The sequence below is a fragment of the Malus domestica genome, chromosome 15 (genome assembly GCF_042453785.1).
Source record: "Malus domestica chromosome 15, GDT2T_hap1".
Lineage (NCBI taxonomy): Eukaryota > Viridiplantae > Streptophyta > Magnoliopsida > Rosales > Rosaceae > Malus > Malus domestica.
Window position 1 is genome coordinate 43,809,363 of NC_091675.1, and position 24,937 is coordinate 43,834,299.

The window sequence follows — 24,937 nt, forward strand, 5'->3', positions numbered from 1 at the left end:
TGGTTGATCCAACGGTCCATATTCAAAATTATTAATTTTTAAATTTAAGTTTATAATTACATTAAATCCAACCATTGAAATCGAGTATAATCAAATTTAATGGTAAAAAAAAGGGGGGGCTTTTAGATCCAGGTCCAAAATCATAGAGTGTTTTTAGGAGTGAGTCCAGTTATCTAATTATATGTATTTATTTCTTTTATACTCATTTAATGTTTTCTAAAAATATTAAAAATCAATTAAAATCTTTTAATATTATGCATTTTCCAACTCCAAAATATCTAATTAATATCTTATAACAAAAAAACTAATACACTAACATAAATCTATCTGCAAAATATTCTGCCCTAACTCAAGTAGAAAATTTATGAATGTATATTATACTTATAAGTGAGATATGAAACTTAACTAAAAGGTAGAAAAAAAACATAATATACCTACAAGCAAGACACATTAATTTGTGACAAATTGACTATGAAAAAAAAATCTGTCATCTAGGTAGATAAATAAAATTAACCTATAATATAGGTTGATTATAAAAATTAAAATAAAATCTATAAATAGGATAAAGCAAGAGGAAGAACAAGAAATAACAAATAAATAAATAAAAATAAATAATCAAAGAGATAATTAGGAAGAAATTTGATTTTTACAATAAATTTTTTCATTGAAGAGATAATTAAATAATTAAATTTAAGGAATTGGACTTATTTTAATAAATTGGATTATTCCTACTATTGACTCAAAAAATTGGACTTATATCAAGTTTCCCCCAAAAAAAAAAAAGACCTAAAGACCCAAAATTAAATCCGATGACTAAAACGGTTTACAAGATTTAATTAAATCAAAGTTCACCTAAAACTCTATAAATACTTATGTATTTATTCAAACATCCACACAAATTCACTTTTTCTCATACAATTGTTCTATTTTTTTTTCTTTCTAGCCACTTCCACAACTATTTCTTCCTATTTCTAAATTTTTTAAGGTGGCAAGAGATCATATTAGAGGACATAATTGGTCAAATGATCAAGATGTTCCTTTGTGCTTGGCATGAGTTTGTACTAGTGAAGATGATGTCATTGGCACAAATCAAAATAAAAAAGTTTTGCGGGCTAAAATCATTGAGAAGTTCAATTCCAACTCCAACACCAACCCGAGGGAAGTTGGACACCAACCCAAGAGAAGTTTGTAGTGTTTATGATTAGTGGAAAATTATTAACAAAGCGTGCACTTTTTGGAAATGAAGCTTGGAGAAAGTCTTGGTTGACATGGCTAGTGTAAGGAGCGCCCAAGAAGTGGTGAGTGTCTCCCTTCATAGTTTATTTTTCATGTACACAATCGTTTTTGCAACTAATTGGTCTTTATGTATTCCTTGCATAGGGTGACAAAGCAATAGTGATTTACAAGACAAGAACTATGTCCAAATATTAAACTTTTAAGTTGCATCATGCTTGGGACGTCCTTAAAGATTGTCCAAGGTGGGGAACCAATGCAGACCAATAATGGAAAAATTATTTGCTAGTGAAGCCTCAAGCATTAATGTTGACAATCAAAGTGACGATTTGGTGACCCCATCTTCTATTTCAAGGCCCCAGGAAGAGATAAACAAGAAAAAGAAAAGAGAAAAGGAAAGATGCAAGATCCAATTGGTACAATATTCGGTGACCCCGTCTTCTTCTAATTAATTAATGACTACATTATTTATGTGGCATGTAATTTAGGACACTTTCCAAATACTTGGATTCGTTTCCTTATTGTTTTGGTTTTGCTTGGTTGAAGTTTTGAGTTTCTTTTCGATTGGTACATTTCTAAATTTTAGGCCCCTTTCTTACTTCAATAATTTCATGAAGCTCATGAGGCATCTTATTGGTATTGTTGTATCAATTATTAACTTTTGTTGGATGTCATTTTATATAAGCAACAGCTATGAAAAAAGAAATGTAACATTTATTAGCACCCAAAATAAAAGAAAAAGACTATAGAAGGGTGATCGACATTTTTTTGAAGTGTCGTTAGCAACTCTAAAAGGAAAAGGCTAAAGTTCTATCTTTTAGTTTTTAAATGACAAAAATTGAAAGTCGAAACTAAAGTCAAAACTGATTTTTTGTTTCCTTAGCCTAGAAAAAAAAGTTACATTAGAATGTCATGAGGCCACACGATCTCTTTTATATCCTCTCTCGTCTCTCCGGTCACCACTTTCTCGTTTATCTTCTTCCACTCTTCTATCTTTTAGTTATTTCCTCTATTTTCCCCAAGCTAAAGAAAATCAATTGACCGAGCCGAAATGGAACCAAACTAGTTATATTATATGATTATGTTCTTTCGGTTTATAATGTAACTAGGCTTAACCAAGACATGCACACCCATGTTCTTTTGATTTATACTTTTATAATTAAAAATCGTTAACCTCAATGATACGATATGAATTTTATATTAATAAATCGACAAAACTAGAAGAAGATAACGTAGACGTGAGAATCAAATTTGAAATAAAATGAACATGCAGATCATTGAATACAAAATGGTTGAAACGTTGTGAAAATGAAACCCTTATCATTTCGCACCCCATATTTGTAGCATATTCGGAAACTTGAAAAAGAACCAAACAGAAAACGACACTTCAGAGCTTTCAAGTTCAATTTGGAGAGAAAACAAAAAGAAATAGAATACAATTGGTTTGAATAAAAAAGACAATAATTGAGATTAATTAATTAATTAATATTAACCCAAAAAAAATCGAAAACACACACAATTTTTTTTCTTTGAACAAACGATATTATATACATTAAAGGGGTAGGAAGTTGGCTAAACCTTATAATGGGCTAGCAATAACGTAGTTCAAATTTTTCTTTGGTAAGAATTGAACATAAAACCTCTTACTTATAAGTGAAAGAAATACCATTAAATCGTAGTACTAACCGACAAAACATACGCTATTATATTTGTCTACTTGTACACATGCCATTACCTGAAAAATGTAGCTGACCCCCCATCCCAACCGTCCCCTATATTGGCTTGCTTCAAGCCGTCAAGCCGTCAAGCCACGCTCACTCTCTCACCCCACCTCGCCCCCCATATAGTATCTCTCCTAAAAATCTTGCTGGAAGTTGAAACTCTGTCAAAGAAAAAACCCATGTTCTCTTTTTCCACTCACTCTCTCTCTTTCTTTCTCAAGAATTGTCTCTGCCTTTTCTCTCTCTAAACTCACACACTCACACTTCACTTGATGGGAATGAAAGCAAAGGCCCACCACCACCATTACAATGCTAATGGTGGTGGTGGTGGAGGCAACGGCAGTGAGAGCAGCAGCAGCACCTCACCTAGCCCCCCTCCGTCGCCGCGCCGTCACTCTACAGTCCCTCACTGCCGCCGGAAGCTCCGGACAAAACCCATCTCCATCGTCTTCAGTTTTCTTCTCCTCCGCCGATTCCTCCGCTTACTGGTGGTTCTTCCCCTGCTATACGTCTCTGGCCTGCTCATGTGTGTGGGCCCGTTCTCTGGTCTAGTGGGTCATACCCCTCTTCCCGGTTCCGTTTACCGCAGTCACGAGATGTTTCAGCTGCTCTGGCCTCACATTCAGGCCGATAACTCGACTCCGATTGAGGTTCGGACTCTTGGGGTTTTCTCATTTTTTATTATTTTCTGTTTGGTTTCCGGGAAAATGCAGGAAAATGGTTCTTCTCCTTCAGCTTTGCCGAGCGAGAAAAGTATGAAAGGAAAACGAAGTACAATTTTTGGACTTGAGATTTTCACTTCGGAGCTAAAAGACAGAAACTTTACAGAAATAAGACTGTTGTGTTGCAGTTTAAACCTTTGATTTCAATTTTTACCCATGTCCTTTCAGATCAAGTAAACAGTAGAATAGTTGCTCAATTTTTCCTTTCTTCTCGTTTCTTTCCCAGTTTTTGTTTAAAGAACATGTTGTCCAGCGGCACTTTAGAGTCTGGATTAAGTACAGTTCATGGTTTCTGAACGCGGATGTTAAATTTCATAAATCTTTGTTTTGTAAACCCGGGATTGTTCAGTTGGATTGAACTTTGATGTGAATTATGAAAATCAAAATTAGTGTGGAATTTCCTGCGATTAACCTAGACGATGTGTTGTTTGTGGATGTAGTTGTCCTCTGTATGGAGATTCAGAAGGAAGTTGAAAGAGCAGAAGCCTTGCCCACCTTCAGCTTCTGGACTACAATTAGGTATGTGATAGCACAATCTTGTGTTAGATGGCTGCTGCATTTTTGACAAATTGGTAAATTTACTCGTCGAAAATTGAAGGTTTGGTAGTTTTGGAATCAAAGGTCATGAGTCATTTATCTGATAGTATTTTTCTCGGCACATTTTCTAATAGTCTCCGTTGAATTCCAGATTCCCCAGGCCTTACTGGTTACTTAATTGTGGAGGTTAATGGTGGCCTTAACCAACAACGCTCTGCGGTATGTTAATCCTTTATAATTTGTAGGATGCTTCCTGTTATTCTTATTTTACTCTATTTCAGCAGCTATACATATCTCCTTTTGAGCGCATACAGTTTGTTTGTGTTATTAAATCATGTTTTTTTGTTTCACAGATTTGCAATGCTGTGGCCCTTGCTGGTCTTTTGAATGCCGTTCTGGTTATTCCTCGCTTTGAATTCCATAACGTTTGGAGGGATACAAGGTAAAGTAACTATTATTGAAGTCCAGACCCTTAAAAACTTATATCCATGTCTAACCAACACGTTTGGAACCTAAATTAGGTTGTCAGGTTCATGTAATTTCTTGCTCTAAATGACCAATAACATGTATCAAAAAGCCTGCCAGATGTTTTCCTTGAGAGGAAAACTCAGTTTATAGAAAGCATTATGAGAATGCCTTCCTTATAATCTTTCTTTAAATGATTTTTCAAGATACTCTTATTTTGTTTTCAATTGAAATAAAAAAGCAGTATCTTTTGTTTGACAGCACATTTACTGATATATACGATGAAGATCATTTCATAGCCACCCTTGAAGGCCATGTTAAAGTGGTTAAAGAACTACCGGAGATGCTGATGGATAAATTTGATCACAACATCTCTAACATACCAACCCTTCGTGTCCAAGCTTGGGCCCCTGTCCGTTATTACACAGGAGAAGTTTATCCTGTTCTGCAGAAGCAGGGGTAGGTGCTAAACTGTTTTTTTTTTCTTTTTCTGTTCCATATCGAACAGGCCCCTAAACCCTTCAAACCTCTAGGTTGTTTTTTCTTACTTGTATTGTTTATGCAGGGTTATCCGCATAGCTCCATTTGCTAATAGATTAGCAATGAATGTCCCACCTCCTATTCAGCATTTGAGATGCCTCGCTAATTATGAAGCATTGAAATTCTCTTCTCCCATATCAAATTTGGCAAATAAACTAGTCGAACGAATGACTGAAATGAGTTCAAGGACCAGTGGAAAGTATGTTGCAGTCCACCTCCGTTTTGAGGAGGTAATTAAGCTTGTTTCGATAAACTGTTAAAAGTTTTTGTCTATCTTATGTGTAATGGTCATGAAACTAATCATGTTATCAACTGTTTTTCATCTTGCAGGACATGGTGGCATTCTCATGCTGTTTGTATGATGGAGGAGAGGCTGAAAATGTCGCAATGAATTCAATTCGACAAAAAGGATGGGGAGATAAGTTCAAGAGAAAAGGCCGTGTAACTCTACCTGGTCTCAACAGGATTGATGGAAAATGCCCACTTACCCCCTTGGAGGTACTGTACTCAATTCCGCATGCATCTTCTACTTGCTCATAGCTGCCTACCATGGAGAAATAATCCTTTTCTTTCTTGTCAGTGTAGGTTGGAATGATGTTACGGGGTATGGGATTTGATAACAGCACTTCAATTTATTTAGCCTCTGGGAAAATCTACTGGGCGGAGAAACATTTAGCCCCTCTGCTCAAGTTGTTTCCCTATCTGCATACCAAGGAGTCTCTTGCAACCCCAGATGAGCTTGCTCCTTTTGAGGTGTCTTACTAGTTTTCATGCAATGTCCACCCACAAAATTATTTTGATACTAGTGAAACACGTTACTTTGAAATCTACCGCTCTAAAATTTTATCTACTTTTGCTAGGGTTATTCTTCAAGATTGGCAGCTTTGGATTATACAGTATGCTTGTTTAGTGAGTTTTTTGTAACAACACAAGGTGGGAACTTCCCACATTTTCTAATGGGTCATCGGAGATTCTCCTATGGTGGGCATGCCAAGACAATTATACCTGATAAGCGCAAGCTTGTTGTTCTACTGCAGAACATGAGTATCAGGTATCTGTTGGTTTAGTTTTTGTAATATAAAACAGTTTCTGCTTGCAATAACCCGATTTGAATATTTCAATTTTATAAATGCTAACATTAGGCTTACATGAAAACCATTGGTTTTGCAGTTGGAAAGATTTCAAACTTGAGATGGAAGCAATGCTCACAGAAAGTGACCGCAAGGGAAAGATAATACCGAGAGTGAAAAAATTCACCCGAAAATCTTCTGTATACACGTACCCTTTGCCAGAGTGTAGTTGTCTCCAAAAGCACAACAACACTCAGATTGTACCATCTGCACATTCTTGATTCTTTGTGACAAAGCTATGAGAAATGGAAAAACAAACCTCATGCTTCAAAAGCATCTTTCACGAGTGCCATCATCAGTCATAAGCTTATATTGGGGGATCTAGCTCTTCCCTTCTGTGGACTTTGAAGAAAGGCTCGTTGCTCCGAAGCCTGTTGGGAAAATGTAGATAGTATTTGCAGCAGCAGGTTTTCCAATTTTGATTTCCTCATCCCATGTGATTCATTCTTCCCTTTTCGTATGGAGGTGTTGGATCTCGTAGCTGGACAGAGCCGAAGCGCAAGCCATCTCCGGCAATGTTGGGGCATTGCTCAACATTTGTCGCACATAGATTGATATAAAGCTTATAAGTTTTCAGGTGGATATCTAGCATATAAGGAACCTAGGGATGGACAGTTTGTTTTGCAGTTTGATTGTTTCTTGTTGTCAAAGGCATTTCTGAGTACATAATTCTAATACTTTGTACTTGCAAGTTTTTAGCCATCGTTATGTATCGTTGTAACAATTTTGATATAGCAAAATTCAGTGCCTGCATTGTTTCCGGGAGGTCGATATGTGAAAAAACTTGAGCTCTGTTTGGATGCAGGAATTTGTAAGAAAGAACTTGAATTCGACAGCATGGCTATTAGAATCCATTGGATTAACTGCTTCTTTAAAAAGCACTTTTGGAACGGTGATATGATACATATGCAATGAATTTGGAATCACTTTATGAAACGAAACATTTGAAATCCAATTGTTATCTTTTATTAAACAAATTTTGACGAACAAGTAATTTTGCCTTGTAATGTTATCTAAATCCCTAAATTTGATACTCCAAGCAAATGGGTGTGATGTGTAGCATTTGAGATAACTTGTTTTTAATGGGGCGTTGTTGTGTTTTGTGAAGCTAATTTTGTTGCTGATATTCTTGACAATTTTGTTCGATCACTCTGTTCTGATCATGTTTGGATCAATGTAGTTCCTAATTGTAGAAAAAAACGCCATTCACTTAGATATTGTTTATACTGGATATTTTGGAGACTTTTCTTTTTATTAAATTTTATGCTTTCAAAAAAAAGTTGCCACCCCTTAATTATGTACATAGAAGGGTGACGAAACACACAACTTCAGTTAATGGTATACCTGATTAAAAATAGTGAGAAAAATTATACTCTCAAATATTACATCACTATTTTTTTTCCATTAAAAATGGGACCAGTTTTTTGCTTTGGCAATGCAGTCTACCATTCCAGGGGTCAGGAAGACTTATAGAGACATTTTAGTCTCTCCTTAGTCACTATCATGTGATTCAGCAGCCCTAAGAATAACAAAAGAAAATACATCATTATTTACTTCCCAAAAATTTTACATCATTATTTGGTTTTATGACATCTAATCTTCACTTTGTTCAACAAAGATGATTCCTAATAAACAGTAAGGAAATACATTTTTTTTCCCCTCAAGTATAAGGAAAAAAGGGTAGATATGACATTTGCAATTTAGTATACTGCTTGTGATTAAAAAGAAAAAAAATTAAAATGTAAAGGGTAATGTCAGGGTAACTAAAATTTTAAACTAAGTTTAGTAAATCAAATGATATGGACACTATTATTTAAGTATTGATTAATATAATTATTTTTTTTATTAATGATATAGCATTTAATTTGTAAATTTAATTTAAAAATTTAGTCGCCCACGTTACCCAGAGATAAATATCTAAAAGAAACAAAACAGACAAGTTATGACAGAATTCCGTGCAACCCTCTAAAGCCCGTCGGCGGAGGTGGGTACCTAAACACGAGCACGTGTTAGAAGCCCACGTAATAATGCGTCGGGCCCATAAGAACAAACAAGTGGGGCCCAGTTTCGCGGTGGGTCTCACGTGTGTTTGTATTAGCGCGGCAAAACCCACGAGCTCGCATTCAATTCACCCATGGAACGCGCGTATTTGAACCGTATAGCCACCGCTTTCCGCCACTGTGGCGGCCGAGCTCAGACCAATCACAGCTGAGCATTTCACTCCCAATTGATCAAGCTCGGCGTTTCGAATGACGTGTTTCTCGCTAACAATCTGATTTCTATCCATGAAGCATTTCCTTATTTGGAAGACGCGCGGAAGTTGTTTGATGAAATACCTTAGAGGAACGTTGTGACATGTACCACGATGGTTTCTGGGTATGCTAATTGCGGAAAACCTGATAAGGCTGTGGTATTGTACAACCGGATGTTGGAGTCTGAATCGAAGACGCCGAACGGGTTCATGTACTCTGCGGTGCTCAAACCTTGTGGCTTGTTGGGCGACCTGAGAACGGGTAAATTGATCCATGAGAGGATATGCGGCGAGAGATTGGAGCTTGACACTGTTTTGATGAATAACCTTTTGGATATGTACTTCAAATGTGGGAGTTTGATTGATGCTAGGAGAGTTTTTGATGACATATCGAGTAAAAACAACGACTACGTGGCACACTCTGGTTTCGGGTTTTACTGAGGCTGGTTTGATGGAAGAGGCAGTGAGTTTGTTTCATCAAATGAAAGAGCCAAGTGTTGCATCTTGGAACAGCATAATTGGTGGTTTTGCAGATAATGGAAGTTCGCGCGCATTTGAATTCGTTTGTATAATGCACCGAGAAGGCCTCATGTGCACTTGGTTGATATGTATTCAAATTGCAATGAATTGACTGAAGCTGTAAAACTGTTTGATCAGCATTCAAGGTGCTATGCTTCCTGTTCTCCCCCTAAATTCGCCATGTGCCTCACGGGCATGCCGGGAATTTGCTCAAACAAGAAATTGGTGGGTGCTAGCATGTCACTGCTAGTTGCCGCTAGTAGTCGGGATTTGAATGATTGAGAATGCGCATGAGTTTGACTTTTAACCAAGAGATTGTGCCGGGAGTGGCTCAAATCAAGGTTCTTTCTTTGCCTTAAAGATAAGGACTTTACTTATATGAAGAATTGTAACAATATATAATGCCAAGTTTGCTGAAAGGGTATATGATAGAGGAAGTAAATGAAGGTAAGGGCATTGTAGATTAGTATAAATTGCTTGGAAATGTTAATGAATTGAAATGCAGTGCAACTAAGTAAAGATTATTGAAAAGCAAGTTGATTCGTACTAAAGAAATGTAAATGAGAATACAAGGAAATCGATACTACTCGGAAGAATAGCAGAGCTTCAAAAGGAAATACAAGGCTTTTGCATAAATGAAGTATTAAAAAGGGTGTATAGATTGAACTGAGTTTAATTGTTTGATTAATTGGTTGAGTGTTCATAATCCCTTTGCCTCTGCTTTTTATATAGAGAACTGAGAGAGCCTTTGCTAAGAGCAATTCCAGCGGGGACAAAATGTCCCAGCCTTCAGTCCAAAAACCAAGCCAGGCCCCTGTCAATCAAGTCCACCCCAACAAGTTGACTGGTACCCAGCCCGAGCTGGGCAAGAGCCCAGCCCAAAAGAGACTGAGACAGAAGCCGGGGAGGAAGCCTGGCGCGTGCGCTTCACGCAGCCGTGGCGCGAGTGCCCGACAAGCTTTCAGAGCCCGGGCCCGCGTGCAGGCGCTGTCAGTTCCACCCCCCCGAGTTTGCGACGTGGCTCCCTCTCTGCCGTTGGATTTCCAACGGCTAGTTTTCTAGACCATTGGATTTCCAACGGTAAAAAAATTTTAAATTTTACTTTTAAAATAGACCGTCGGATCAAAGATCAACGGTCCACGTTTTTTTCACAAAAAGTAAAAAAAAAAAAAAAAAGGGCCCAACGGTCATAAATATGACCGTTGGCCACGTGGCAACTCCCTAGCTCTTGGATTTGAATATTTTTCAAATCCAACGGTCCAGATTAATTAACTATATTAAAATTCATTAAAAATTATTAAAAAAATACAGAAAAATTATTAAAAAATACAGAAAATTTTAAAAAAATTACAAAAAATTTTGAAAAATGTTAATTTTTTTCCTATAAATACCTAACCCTCATCTTCTACCTTTACACCACATTCCAATATTTTCTACATTTTCTATACTATCTACATTTCAATATTTTCTACACTTTAAGATAAAAAAATGTCTTCGTGGAAGCTCATTGAAGATGTTACGTTGTGTGAATGTTGGGTTCACACTACTCATGATCCGATTACGGGTAATGAGATGGATAAGCGAGAAATGTGGAGTAAAATTACGAAAGCGTTTTGTGATGTACATGGAGAAAACGCCAGAACTAGTCAAGGTCTTCAAGGTCGTTGGAAAAAACTCAATGCATCCTTTACTTGTTGGAAAAACGCCATCTCTCATGCTTCCGGTAACCTCCGTAGTGGGACAAGTTTAGCGGATCAGGTGACAATATTTTTATTTATTTATATGCATTCCACTCACATTAATATTTTGATTTATTTAATTTCGTATGTAATTTTTATCTTATTTCTTATGTAATTTTTATGTAATTTTTATTTAATTTCTTATGTCATTTTTATTTAATTTCTTATGTCATTTTTATGTAATTTATATGCATTCCACCCGTATTAATATTTTGAATTTATTTATTTGTGTTACACCCGCATTTTTTAACACTATGTTATCCCACATTTTTATAGACACTACAAGCTCAAGCATTCTACAATTCAAAGAACGGGAACAAATCATTCACTAGATGGGAATGTTGGCAAATTGTCAAAGATTGCCCTAAATACAAAATTGTGGCAACTGGTCCAGAAGTTGTCATGCACGGTATGGGTCTACATAGTTCTCCAGAACCAAACATGGCCGAACAAGAAGCCGACACATTTCAAGACACGGAAGGGATGCCTGAACAAGTGCCCGAGACCCAACCGACTCGTCAGTCCCTTAGGCCCGTAGGTAAAAAGGCGTCAAAGAAAAAAGGTAGTTCTTCCAAGAATGACTACACTAAATATATGGAGGAACTTACTCGCCAAGGTGAACTGAACATGGCACGAGAAAAGGTTAGAGATGAGGAAAAAGTTGCTGCTATGGCAGCAATATTAGCAGCTACTGAGGCCCGTGATGCGGCGGCTGAGAGACAAAGAGAAGTAGTTAATCGAGAGAACGAGCTGGTTAGAGAAGCACTTCATCGAGAAAATGAATTGCTTCGAGAAGAAAGGATGGCTCAAGCAGATCGTGACACTATGAGCAAGTCTATAGTAGGACTGTCTCCGAATTCTAAATATTTTTGGACATCGGAAAAAAGAGATGTCATGCGAAGGAGGCGTGCAAGAGATGCGGAAACAAGTCAAGGGGGTTCTAGCAACTTTTGTGACAACCAAGATCCTCGCACCACATATCCTAACTCGAGAGACTTTGTATAATTTTTATGTATTTTTTATGTTTTTTCTTTCTTTTTTCTTTTGAACTTTATTTAATTTCTTATGTTTTTTTCTTTTTTTAGGTTTGAACTTTATTTAATTTCTTATGTTTTTTTCTTTTTTAGGTTTGAACTTTATTTAATTTCTTATGTAATTTTTATGTTATTTCTTATTTATTTTTAAAACTTTATTTATTTTTATTTAATTTATTATGCAATTTTAATGTACTTCTTTATTTATTTTTAAAACTTTATTTCTTTTGTACTTTATTTAAACACATGAAATAAGATTACGTAAACTCACCAAATAAATTTAAAAACAAAACACACTACATAGAATTACATAAACTCACCAAATAAATAGAATTACATAAACTCACCAAATAAACTTAAAAACAAAACACACTACATAGAATTACATAAACTCACCAAATAAATAGAATTACATAAACTCACCAAATAAACTTAAAAACAAAACACACTACATAGAATTACATAAACTCACCAAATACATAGAATTACATAAACTCACCAAATAAACTTAAAAACAAAACACACTACATAGAATTACATAAACTCACCAAATAAATAGAATTACATAAACTCACTAAATAAACTTAAAAACAAAACACACTACATAGAATTACATAAACTTAAAAAAAATACAATTTATTCTTCAACCACAAGCCTCATTCTAATTATCTTCGCCTTCATGCAATCCCCACTGGTGCTCAATCAAGTCATTCTGGCGGGTTACGTGCCAGTATGGCTCTTGCACATTAGTGTAACGTTGAACGATCAATTCATTGTAACGTCCATCGCGTTCCAACGGCTCGTGTTGCACTGGATCTTCAGTCCCATCATAAGCACAATAGATACGTGTTCTTGAGTCTCGGATCCGGCTCATATTCATCGACGCCATCATAATCATACTCATCTTCAACAATCATGTTGTGGAGAATAATACACGTCATCATGATGGATCGAAGAGCCTCGACATCAAACATTCTAGCTGCAGCCCTGATAATCGCCCAACGAGCTTGCAGGATACCAAAACAACGCTCGACATCCTTCCTACACCCTTCTTGACATTTTGCAAAGTGTTTTTCCTTTTCAGTATGTGGATGTGGCACTGTTTTGACAAATGTTGACCACCTTGGGTAAATGCCATCTGCAAGGTAGTATGATCCCTCGTATTGGGTACCATTAATGGTATATGTGCATCTCGGCGAGTTTCCTTGCAGCAGTTCGTCGAACACTGGGGATTGGGCAAGGACATTTAAGTCATTCTGAGCTCCTGGAACACCAAAAAAAGCATGCCAAATCCATGTATCAAATGAAGCCACTGCTTCCAAAATGATGCTTTTGGCTCCTTTTCTGTTGCCATATGCTCCTTGCCACGCACTTGGACAGTTTTTCCAAGTCCAATGCATGCAGTCCATGCTTCCAATCATGCCAGGGAAGCCTCGCATCTCACCCTTCCTCAGAAGCCTTCGCATGTCCCTTGGCGTGGGTGTCCGGAGGTACTCATTGGTGTAGAGGGCTTCAATTGCAGAGCAAAAACGCATCAGGGACTCCAAAACAGTTGTTTTTCCCATCCTCGCGATCTCATCCACTTGATCTGCAGATGCTCCATATGCAAGCATTCGCAAGGATGCCGTAATTTTTTGCTCGGGAATAAGACCTAGAACATGAAAAGCATCCTCTTTTTGCACAAAGTATGAATCATGGTTGCAAATATCACTCATGATTTTGTTGAACAAATTTCGTTGCATTCTAAAACGCCGTCTAAAAATATGATCAGGGAATATGCTATTGGGAATAAAATAATCTTCCAATAGATTTTTATCTCGTTTTTCCCTTTTTCTATCGAGGTTTGCAACACGTCTTGGTTTGGCTATCTGACCCACGGCTTCCATGACACGGCGGGAATGTGAGGCCTTCTGCCTTCTATGGTGATCATCCTCATCCTCCTCCATGAAGAAAGCCTCATCTCCACCTCCACTTCCACCTTCCTTGAGATTGGCCAATTCTGCCTGTTGTGCCAACAACCTTTGTTGTTGCTCCTGCAACTGTTTATACACCCTTCTTGAAGAAGACATTGTAATAAGAACTTAAGATTTGAAAACGATGAACAAGGATTCTGAGCTAAAAAGAAGGATTGAGCTTGGTGTGAGGATGGATGTAGGGATGTAGGGTTTATATGGACAAAAAAAGAAAGGATGAGGTTCTGGACAATGCCACGTGGCACTACGTGATTGGTTGAAAATCTTATCGAAATCTTGGCTAAATTATTGTAAACCGGAAGTGACACGTGGCATGTCGGGATTGGTCGAAAATATTATCGGAAAGCTATCCACAAAATAGTACGTTCAGATAATGACACGTGGCATGACGTGATTGGTTGAAAATCTTATCGAAATCTTGGCTAAATTATTGTAAAACGGAAGTGACACGTGGCATGTCGGGATTGGTTGAAAATCTTAGCGGAAATCTATTCATAAAATAGTACGTTCAGATAATGACATGTGGCGTGACGAGATTGGTTAAAAATCCTATCCGAAATTAAAACTTTTTTATTTTTTTTATTCTTTTAGACAAAATTTAAAAATATCTTAAATGAGCTGGGTGCCAGCGCATTTTGTAGGGATGGAGATCGTTTGTGCCAGCGCATTTTTTCACTAGGTGCCAGCGTATTTTTTTAGGGGTGGAGATGCCTTGGCCTATTACTGTTCACTGGAGTCTGTTACTGTTCATTTGAGTGGATAAATGCGCTGGGTGCTGGCGCAAAGTCCTTAGGAGTGGAATTGCTCTAAGGACATTGAACTGTGCATAGAAGCTTCACTGCCAACTTGTATATGAAATAATATTAAAAGAAGCAAGTTGGCTTTCCACCACATGTCTATTAATCCCACTTGCAATAAATTAATATTTAAAATAAGCAAATTTGGCTTTTTTCACCACATGCCCATCTCCCAAGTCTGCCAACATACTTGCAATAAAGCCACCACTTCAAACCATGTGGAGAAGCATTCCCACATGAAACTTTTAGTATATTTGCACACTAATCCCCCAAATATCATATTTTGACTTTAAACCCAAATAAGTAAAATTGTGCATATTTTAGGTGCAAACACTTCCATTTATGATAGTTTGGCACTTTGGAATTCATCTTTCAGGATACGTCACTAACGAACACAATAGTGCAGCTTTGGATTTAGTTTTGAAAATCCATTGCTAGGTACTTGCATGGATTCCTACACTTAGGTTTGGTACTGAGGTGATTCTGAAAAAAACTGGTATAAAAAAAAGCTGGGAGCTTTTTTGTGTTTAGTAAATATTCAGCTTCAGCTTTTTTTTCACAATTTTGGGTGAAAAAAAGCCAAAAACAAGAAGTTGCAAAACCCAGCTTTGAAAAACCGGTTTTTTTCACATCTATTTCACATAAAAGTTTACCAAACACTATAATACTGCTTTTTTTTTTTCAAAAGCATTTTTACAGAAAAGTTTAACAAACACTCTGCTGCTTTATTTTATAGCTACTTATTCTCACAGCACAGTAGAAGCAGCCTTTTTTCAAAGCACAACGATACCAAACCGTGGTGCTTGAAAGGCTTGTGTCAACTTACTCCACTTGAGACTTGGGCGTCAAAGTGCACGGCTTGGTTGTACCCTCAGGGTATGAGTTAGATCATATTGTTGGAAGCATTCTTATAGACATGTATGCAAGACTGGGCAACAATAATAATGCGTTGGGATTGTTTCAAGGGCTTCCAAAGAAAGACGCCTTAGCTTGGTCTGGTTTGATCATAGAGTGTGCGACAACGGGACGAAGCTGGCTTGCCTTTTCGCTGTTTCGGGATATGGTGTATTTGGGTATCAAAGTGGATCAATCTGTCATTTCGTTTATTCTGAAAGTTTGCTCCAGTTTAACTTCTCTTGGAAGCGGAAAACAGGTTCATGCTTTCTGTGTTAAGAGTGGATATGAATCTGAGGAAGTTGTAGTGACATCCCTGCTTGATATGTACTCAAAATGTGGTGAAATTGAGGATGTGTTAGCTCTATTCAATTATGTGGAAGAAAGAACACTGTGTGTTGGACTGGGATACTTGTGGGGTGTGGACAAAATGAAGAGCAGACGAAGCAATTAGATTTTTCAAGCAGATGACAGGATCAGGATTGAAACCAAACGAAATTACGCATCTTGGCGTTCTATCTGCCTGCAGACATGCTGGACTTGTTGAAGAGCGCTGGCCATATTTGGTTCGATGAAAATTGAACATCGACTCAAACCTCGTTTAGAGCATTATTATTGCATGGTTGACATTCTTGGTCACGCTGGATGTGTTAAGGAGGCAGAGCAGTTGATTGCTGAGATGCCATTTGAGCCTGACCCATACATATGGAGATCATTGCTCGGGGCCTGTGGAACTCATAAATACACTTGACTTGTTAATACTATCGCAGAAAACATTCTCGCTACTTTAGCAGAAGACCCTTCCTCGTATGTGACACTTTCCAATGTATAGCAGAATTGGGAATGGGGGATAGGTTAGGCAAAGTTAGAATAGCTGTCAATAAAGTGGGTGCTGAAAAAGAGGGAAAGAGTTGGATTGAGATTTCGAGTTAAGAAACACTGCATTAGAAATTGCATTGTTCAGAAATTAAGTCCATCCGCATCAATGTTTCCGATAAATTATAAAGCAGATACCATCTGGGCTCTGAATTCAGCCAGTCGATTCAATTAGATTCTCAAAGAAAATGAAAGAAACAGACTAAATAATTTACTTCCGTAGCTAACTATGCTTTGCGTTTTGTACTTTTTCTGTCACTGTCTTATATTTGCGATCCCTATTCATTGTTGTTTTCTTCAACATGTGCAGATTTTGATAGAGCAAACTGTATCATCTAAATTCATGGTTGCTCAAAAAGGTCTTGGTATGTAACCCGTATCTCTGGTCTATGTGTTAGCTAATTTATATTCATAAAGCATCCTGTATCTTCAACTAAATAAAAGATTCTCCTATAAATCTCCCGTGTCAAATGTATTTTTCTTGTTGAGAGTTGTCCCACGTTGACAAGGGACAAGGTTTGTTATGTGCTTATATGATCTTGGGCTACTCCCTATATTGCTTGGACTACTCTCTTTATTGTCAATTGGTTTTATGGTGGAACTTCAATTTCATTACGATATGAGAGAGACGGGTTAAAGGCCCACTTCCAACAACACCACGGGTTAAAGGCCCACTTCCAACAACACCGATACTGTTCCCAATTTGGTAATTATCACATGCACAATTCATCAAGTGTGAGGTTTTATCACAAGAAGTACCACCTGTACAATTCATCAAGTGTGAGATTTTATCACAAAAGGTCTTGGTATTATGATATGAGAGAGACGGGTTAAAGGCCCACTTCCAACAACACTTCATCAAGTGTGAGATTTTATCACAAAAGGTCTTGGTATTATGATACAAGAGAGACCGGTTAAAGGCCCACTTCCAACAACACCGATACTGTTCCCAATTTGGTAATTATCACCTGCACAATTCATCAAGTGTGAGGTTTTATCACAAAAATTACCACCTGTACAATTCATCAAGTGTGAGATTTTATCACAAAGGGTCTTGGTCTTAGTTGGAATGGGGTTAGAATATTTAAACTCTTCTTTTCTCATTGATACGGTTGATGTGGGACATTTCAACACGCCACCTCACGGGAGACCCAATTAGTGGGTCACACGTGGAAGATCCACACATCGACAACCATGTGGAGTTAAGGGAACTCACCCTACACACAAGGCCAAGGGACCCAACATCATCGCGCGGGGTCAAGGAGACCCACCCATCATGTGGCAGTACATTACGGACCCGCTCCCTGACTTTGATATATTAGTAGCATCTTCAATACAAACAAAGCTGGCATCTTCTTTATGGCACTATAAAGATGCTGGATTGTCACTTCTCTCACGGTTATTAACGTAGAAAATATCTGAACAGGCGTCTGCAATGAATACATGAAGGGGTCTGTGGATATCACACCCCCACACACCCCTACATGAATCAGCCATCTAGTTTCCCTCATAAGTTCTTTAGATTATGTGCATTGTATACATTTCAGCCTTTGTTGATTATTCATAACTTGGTTGAATCAGCTGTCTGGCACAAACTTGATGTGCCTCCACCATCGAATCTGACTCTTTGAAGGCTATCCGTGTTCCCTGAAGTTAATACAAATGCTATCTTGTTTTAGTTATCCTGGCTGTATGATTTTACCTTCATTTCTGTATTACTCATAATTAGTTCCCACGATTTTTAGTAACACATCGAGGTGCCTGTTCTATTGTTGAAAATGAATTGATCTAAATTGGATTATGCGTTGACAGGTAGTTAAGGGAAAGAATTCAAAGCTAAAAGATCCATGCCCATCGAGGTTGGTGTTCACCTAACGAGAAGTGAATTATCTTTTACTGTATTATTCCACCGAAGTTTGAATCCTCATCCCCGTTGATCAAAGTAGTTTAAAATATAAATCATTTGTAAGTAAATAGATATGAATATATATGTAATGCCCGAATGATGTTTTTGTTTTGTGACACAAGGGGAAAGAAGGGAATCCAGTTGAGGTGATCAGTTGTCAATTCTGCATTTGCTGTTGCATGTGATGTGCGCCAATTGTTTCCATCTTTCAGTCAAACAGCAAAGGAAGATTTGCAGCATTGAAAGGAAAGGTAGCCTCGTGAGTCATCGGAGGCTTTAACTACAAGTTATTGCTCTCAACCAAATCCAGGAAGCGGCATCTCTCCGTCAGGTTAAAAGATAAGCTGGTCCAAGCTGCTAATTAAACGCGGTACGCTGGTCCAACCCATTTGAGCCTGACCCAACACAATTCAGCAACAATGTAGGAACATGGATGCCCCACCTCCACCTTTCTTCCGTGATGGGTGAGTGTCGAATGCAGAGACAGAGAGGTCTTTGCTTTGTAAGGCGCCAACCGTGCAGAGCAACGCCAGCAGAGAAAACTCAATTGACATTGCCACTGCCACGTTGCTTTCTTCTTCTTCAATGATTACCAGTTGGCTTTGGCTATATATGTCCCCTCATAAAGTATTAAAGTGAGAGTCAGGAGTGAGGCATGCCCTTGGCTTTATTCTTTCTTTTCAGTTTCCAGTTTTTACTGTTAGCAATGAAGCTAAAGTAACAAAAGCTTCACAGAAAATTACCTGGAAAAATTTACATTATCATTTTGTGCCTTTCACTTTTGGGCGCCAAGTTGATTCATTCCAAGTGGTTAAGTAAAGTAACACCATAAAATGGCATGTATCCTGTCATGTTTCTCATGGACTTAATCATGTTGTTGGGCGATGAAGCATCAACGCGTACAAAAAATGAGTGTAGCAAAGATGAGAATACTTCGTTGGATGTGTGGGCACACGAGAAAGAACAAGATTAGGAACGAGGATATTCAAGGTAAATTAGTAGTAGCCGAAATTGAAGATAAGATGAGAGAAAATCAGTAAATGCGGTTTGGACATATGAAACGAAGACCTATAGAGCTCCAGTTAGAAGATGTGATTACGAGACAGAGACTCAAGGCCAAAGGGGTAGAAGAAGACCTCTAAAAAAATATTTGGACTATTTGGATCTAACGGAAGATATGACACAAGATCGAGCGCAGTGGCGTTATAGAATTCATATAGCCGACCTCATTTAGTGGGATAAAGTTTTGTTATTTTCTTATATTAAAATATGAGTTTGGTAATTGTTCAAATTCCAGACTTCTATTATATTTACTACCACAGAAACAAATAATTTGTTTTTCTTGAGAATCCGTAATCCGAAACCAAAAAAAATTCAGGAATAAAAGTGAACTTGGTGGGGGCTTCTTTCCCTGTGACTTCCATCTTTAACTTCGGGTATGTAAGGTTGTGTTGTGCTTGGAGTTGTGTAGTGATTTTCTTCTCTTGGAAAAAGATTCAAATATAAGGGTAAATGAATTGTACCGGGTTTGACTATTTAGTGTAAAATGAATAGTACCATGTTTGACTTTTTAGTGTAAAAATGTGGTTTTTCGTTAAAACTCCCTTAAAATAAAGAAAGACGAGGCAGGACGGTGCGAAGGATGTGGAAGAAATGTATAGAGTTGTGTTCTACTCTGAGTTGTGTATTTCTATATTATACATTATCCTTCATTTCTATTAAACAGGACCTAAATGTTGTAACAAGACAATTCTTACTAAAAATAAATTAAATTTATATCAAAAGTAGAAATATGGGAGAGATCATGGAAACAAATTGACAAAAAAATATTGAAGAAAAATGAGAGGAGGACAAAATTGAGCCATACCGTTTGCATACATAAACATTAATATTTGTTAGAACCTTCTAATCAAACACCAAGAGAACTCCAAATCATAAGACAATGAGTACAAAACAAGAGTCAACAATTAGTAAAACTAGGGCGGGGACCACAAATCAAGAACCCCATGCCCTGCGCAACCTTCCATCCTCTAGGGTTTGCTCGGTAAATCCAAGACCACAAGACATGTAAATATGACACAATTAGCAAGAGAAAATGCCATCGAGTAAATATTTTGAATTGGTTTAGTAAGACAAGTGGATGTGTAATCCAAAATACATCCTAAAAATTTGGATATCATGAGTGACATGTTAGTATTTCCATTCGGTTACATCTATTCTTTTCATTTCATACAAGTTATATTGCGGAGGTAGGAATTGAACCTCTGACCACGGATGCAAAGTTAAATTTTCTTAACCACTTGAGTTGCAAACGTCTTGCGCATTTAATTTAATTTTAAAGCATGTTTCCTTCTAATGAATAAGAAATTTTCGTTTGTGAAAAAAGGATTGTAGCTCAACTGCTCATGTGGATTGATCACTTGCATTCGAAGACTCGTATTCAATTTCTCTTTCCCGAAATCATTTGTATGAAAGAAAAAATTGTCAGTTAAATTATTGCAAGAGCGGAAACGAGAGTTCGTATAGGAGCGGTCTAATATTTTCTTACACTAATCTCGAGTTATGATATATAGTCTAACTCTAATATTTGAGTGCTTTTTAATGTGAGAGGCAATGTGTTTGATGAAAATGTAAATGGAGTTTTTCTCTCACTTGACATGTTACAAGAGAAATAAAGAAAAAGAATACGTACCTGTTGCATTTAAGTTTTCCTTTCAGTTTAGAGTTTGGGAGCAATAGGTTAAGAGAATATATTTGAAAATATCATTTGATTAGGACAACTCTCATACTGAATAAGATCACGCAGAGTCGAATGAGATCATGATAGAGATTAGACATTAAAGCTTAGGGATTAGAGAAATGATAAGGAAAGTATGTCAAAATGAGACTCTTCATGGACTCTTTGTCATCTCAGAATTTAATATCAATTTTCATGTCAATATTATAAAACATTGTGCAAAAAATATGAGATAACAAACAGTCTATATAAAATCTCATTTTTAAAATAGTCTTCTTAACATTTCTGGAGGGGTTATTACAATGTGTTTTCTGACTTGTCGTTTCTCAAGGACCTATATTTTACTCCCGTCACATTTACACATAAAAATGAAGATTAAAAGGAAAGGAAAACACGTGCACACAATCACAAAGAGCTGCCTCGTCAGTAGGATTAAGATAATACAAATTCAAAAACCCAATTTTTCACTTAATGTCATCTAGTCAGTAATACAAGCACTTACAATTGCACAAATTCTCATGAAAACCAAAATTATATAAACCATGACTTCTTTGTCATTAAGCATCTGTCTAGCACCAAACAATTTTATTGTTCCTCGTTGACCCAACATCAATGCTCTACACAACTCACCAATCTTACGTGCATGCACATCCTTCAAAGTTCTAAGTTCATAAACCATTGAGTCATTCACTTCCCACACAACACCAAATTTTACAAGCCAATTAAGTTGTCTTTCACTGTGATTGTAACACAATGTAACATATTTTTGTGGATTAATGTGATTGTAACACTTTATGGTGTGATTACAGTGATATATATGTTTTTCGCTGAATACATCAAAGCATAATAAAGGCAATTCAATAAATAGAAGTAAATATAAGGAAAAAAAAAAGAAATGTGTGAAAATAATTTATCTTTGTCAAACTGAATCAAACAGATTAAGGTCGGTTTGGGAATTCTCTTTTAAGAATAATTTCCTTTTCTCAAATGGGAATACACAATTCTGGCTTAATAAATTAAAGCCAAAGTATCATAAGGTTGAAGCACGTTGAAATATTTCTATAAGATTCAAGTTTTTTCTGAAGAAGCATGTATAAAAATCCTAAATCTCTTATGTTCATAAATACTTCTGGTTGTAACTGTTTTTTAACTTTTTATATCAAATATCGTCAATAACGCATAATTATTTGGAAGTCAAACAAGATTTTCTAGTCACCTTAGCCATGTACAACATGAGTGTACCAAAAACTCATTGAAAGTTTTAGTAACCTCCATATATCACAACAAAACAAGGCAAAATAGCCTTGGGATTAAACACATACAACTCATCCAAATTCGAGTAAACTCCCACAGCTCCGGCCACAGAATCGTACTCTTCCATACCAACATTTCCATTTCCAACACTACCCTCCACGTTCTTCTTCACCCTCCCTGCAATCACACGGCACACCAGCATTGCCCTCTTGTCACCCTCCTCCGCCGCCACCACCGCCTTATCATGAGCTCTGCCGCTTGTCGCGGTTGTCAAAATCCCCAGCTCCGTCAACTCCCCAGAGAACTTGTTGAAGCCGTTTTTTATAATGCTGCAAACATTGCAGTGTGGGATTGAGTTGCAGAGGTTGGAGGAGCCGTTGAGGCCAAGGGAGCAGGCAAAGGTGGTGCAGTGGAAACGGAGGAGCTCGTTGCCGTCCGCGATGCAGCGGGGGTGTTTCTTGGGGAGCTTGGTGGCTTTTGCTTTGATGGAGTCTCTATACTCTTCGAATTTGGTGATGGTATTTTGGGTGTTGTGGACTTTAAGGATGCGGTCGATTTTGCAGATTGGGGTCTCTTTTTTCAGCCAGCTGGACTGGAATATAATCTCCACTATGTTCTTGCTAGTGTCTTCAGGACCCAATTCAGAAACTGTGGATTTTGTGACACACAGAATTAGAAAGGAAAAAAAAAAGTGTAACTTTGAACTTGGTTTTCTGTGATTGGATTAAAAGAATGAAAATTTGAACATGGTTTTCTGTAAATTTTGCATTCATTGTAAGTAGAAATTGATGGTGCATTGATGTATGAGAGAGAGAGAGAGAGAGGTCCTGAAACAGAAAGTTGATGGCTTTCACAAGTTCTAGCTGAAATTTTTTACTATAAACTCAGAGTGAAGAGAAATCTACTTTTAATGGACCATTTCTGTTTTAAGTCCAATTTATAAGTGTTTCTAACAAAAGTTCTTATGAACAGAAGTGCTTCGTAAAAAAAGCAGTCCCCAACGGAGACAAATGGTTGAGAATTGTGAGGGTACCTGCATGTCTAACAGCCTGATGAAGCTCCAAGTTCTCAGCTTTCATGAAAATCTCACCACATTCCGGACAAGGACAGATGCTCCCCCTCAGAGAAGGGTCTCTAGCAAACCCAAGAACAGGATCAACCACCATCCTGCACTCATAACAACCCGAAAATCGCCGAAACGGCATTGCTCTAAACGACCCGCCGCCGGCAGCAGAAGAAGAATTATTAGAAGAAGAAACTGCAGAAAACGAAGAAGAAGATGCGGAAACAACCCCATTGATTTCATGGAGTGGAGCTTTCATGGATCTGCTTGAAGTCTCATTGCTGTGGCCTGAAGAACCCATTGAAGTAGAAGCCCTTTTCTTATGGACTTCTGGAGATGCTAACATTTCCGGCCTCTGCATTATTTTTGTGTTGTCACACAACGAGCCGGAACATCTCATTTTCTTGCATTTCTTGGCTGCATTGTCAGCTTCCTCCATGGCTTGTTGCTCATTTGGTTGCTTTTGCTTTTGTGGTAGCTGAACCGGTTGGAGGTGTTTGCAGGTCAGTAGGCCTCTCACAACTGACCAGTAAGGCGGCTTCTCTGCCGGCTTCTTCTCCGCCTTTTGGGGCTTCAGGTTCTTGTTCTCATGTTGCTTTTGAAGCTTTTGGTGTGTTTGCTTGGTGGGTTTTCTTTGGGTTTTTGGTTTATTAGAGCTAGCCATGGCTGAGGAAGACATGTAATTTGTGATGGAAAAAATGGTGGGTTTTTGGATTCGTTTAGAATTGGAGGAGATGGGGTGCTTTAAGAGACATGAGGGGAGGTTTGGCTCGCAGAGAAGCTCTCTTTGGCTTTGGCTTTTGCTTTTGTAGAAAGATTTCTGGATTAGGGTTCTATGGGTATGGGGGCATTTCTTGTTGTGTGTACAAACCACAAACCATTGATTTGTAAAAGGGTGTGCTATCCACACACCCCAAATTACTTCTCACACACCCCTTGTTAATTTTTGTCCGTTGATCTTCTTCAATTAATCCGATCCAACGGCCGAAAATTAGAAGGGTGTGTGAGAAGTAAAATGGGGTGTGCGGATATCACAACCCATTGTAAATACATAAGTGATTGGTGATGTGTGCAAAGAGTAAGATATTGTTATTTGTTAAATGTCTGAGAGTGATGGTTGGATGGCAAGAGAAGACAGGACTATGGGTTCCAAATATTTAATATATAATGTCTCTAGTAAATTAGTCACCAAAAAGAAAACTTGATGAAGATTCAAAACTTAGAATCGTATAAGATTCACCCCTCAGTATTACGGTTTAGTAATATTGCTCTTCGCTTAGAAGTGAGAGGTCTTAGGTTCGAATCTTGTGGATAGAAAATTCGATACCAAATTGGCTGCCCATTGTGTAGTTTAGCTGAACTCTCTCTACCCTAGTGTAAAAATATTGATGTACTAAAAAAAAATCTTATAAGATTCAAAAAAACTTTAAAACTTATACATGATTATCAATTGAACCAAAGTTATAATAGTTTTATACGTTTGGGGAAATGAACCCTGAATCTATGGGAGCTCTAACTCATTGGGTAATAGTATAATCGAACACAA

At 37.5% G+C, this 24,937-nt stretch overlaps 4 protein-coding genes and 1 long non-coding RNA gene across 5 annotated transcripts; 3 read left to right on the top strand and 2 right to left on the bottom strand.

The window, feature by feature from the left end:
* The first annotated feature begins 3,055 nt into the window (after nt 1–3,055).
* LOC103401853 (O-fucosyltransferase 10) lies at nt 3,056–7,113 on the top strand. Its single transcript, XM_008340564.4, has 10 exons — nt 3,056–3,604; nt 4,117–4,195; nt 4,365–4,432; nt 4,567–4,655; nt 4,940–5,137; nt 5,244–5,448; nt 5,549–5,716; nt 5,804–5,971; nt 6,079–6,269; nt 6,389–7,113. Exons 1-10 carry the CDS (start codon nt 3,227–3,229, stop codon nt 6,567–6,569), a joined length of 1,725 nt encoding a protein of 574 aa, XP_008338786.3. The 5' UTR covers nt 3,056–3,226; the 3' UTR covers nt 6,570–7,113.
* A 3,513-nt stretch (nt 7,114–10,626) lies between these two features.
* LOC139192557 (uncharacterized) lies at nt 10,627–11,959 on the top strand. The gene is made up of 2 exons (XM_070814788.1): nt 10,627–10,876; nt 11,134–11,959. The coding sequence occupies exons 1-2, from the start codon at nt 10,691–10,693 to the stop codon at nt 11,860–11,862; spliced, it is 915 nt and encodes a 304-aa protein (XP_070670889.1). The 5' UTR covers nt 10,627–10,690; the 3' UTR covers nt 11,863–11,959.
* A 759-nt stretch (nt 11,960–12,718) lies between these two features.
* Nucleotides 12,719–13,960, bottom strand: LOC139191952 (uncharacterized). The gene is made up of 2 exons (XM_070812988.1): nt 13,858–13,960; nt 12,719–13,155 (listed from the first exon to the last, which is right to left on the bottom strand). Exons 1-2 carry the CDS (start codon nt 13,958–13,960, stop codon nt 12,719–12,721), a joined length of 540 nt encoding a protein of 179 aa, XP_070669089.1.
* A 1,517-nt stretch (nt 13,961–15,477) lies between these two features.
* LOC139192611 (uncharacterized) lies at nt 15,478–19,259 on the top strand. The gene is made up of 3 exons (XR_011576828.1): nt 15,478–16,796; nt 18,244–18,290; nt 18,460–19,259. It is a non-coding gene; the product is annotated as an uncharacterized lncRNA (long non-coding RNA).
* A 2,942-nt stretch (nt 19,260–22,201) lies between these two features.
* On the bottom strand, nt 22,202–24,294 carry LOC103425243 (uncharacterized). The gene is made up of 2 exons (XM_070814287.1): nt 23,362–24,294; nt 22,202–22,976 (listed from the first exon to the last, which is right to left on the bottom strand). Exons 1-2 carry the CDS (start codon nt 24,068–24,070, stop codon nt 22,336–22,338), a joined length of 1,350 nt encoding a protein of 449 aa, XP_070670388.1. The 5' UTR covers nt 24,071–24,294; the 3' UTR covers nt 22,202–22,335.
* Between the last annotated feature and the right edge of the window lie 643 nt (nt 24,295–24,937).

What these genes read in the sequence shown, in the direction of transcription:
- LOC103425243 (XM_070814287.1), bottom strand. Translation starts at nt 24,070, where the DNA reads ATGTCTTCCTCAGCCATGGCTAGCTCTAATAAACCAAAAACCCAAAGA. An exon ending in TCAGGCTGTTAGACATGCAG is followed by an intron (nt 22,977 to 23,361) that starts GTACCCTCACAA and finishes CAAAATCCACAG; the next exon opens with TTTCTGAATTGGGTCCTGAA.
- LOC139192557 (XM_070814788.1), top strand. Translation starts at nt 10,691, where the DNA reads ATGGATAAGCGAGAAATGTGGAGTAAAATTACGAAAGCGTTTTGTGAT. An exon ending in GGACAAGTTTAGCGGATCAG is followed by an intron (nt 10,877 to 11,133) that starts GTGACAATATTT and finishes ACATTTTTATAG; the next exon opens with ACACTACAAGCTCAAGCATT.
- LOC139191952 (XM_070812988.1), bottom strand. Translation starts at nt 13,960, where the DNA reads ATGTCTTCTTCAAGAAGGGTGTATAAACAGTTGCAGGAGCAACAACAA. An exon ending in CAAGGAAGGTGGAAGTGGAG is followed by an intron (nt 13,156 to 13,857) that starts GTGGAGATGAGG and finishes TTGGTGTTCCAG; the next exon opens with GAGCTCAGAATGACTTAAAT.
- LOC103401853 (XM_008340564.4), top strand. Translation starts at nt 3,227, where the DNA reads ATGGGAATGAAAGCAAAGGCCCACCACCACCATTACAATGCTAATGGT. An exon ending in TTAACCAACAACGCTCTGCG is followed by an intron (nt 4,433 to 4,566) that starts GTATGTTAATCC and finishes TTTGTTTCACAG; the next exon opens with ATTTGCAATGCTGTGGCCCT. An exon ending in TCCACCTCCGTTTTGAGGAG is followed by an intron (nt 5,449 to 5,548) that starts GTAATTAAGCTT and finishes TTCATCTTGCAG; the next exon opens with GACATGGTGGCATTCTCATG.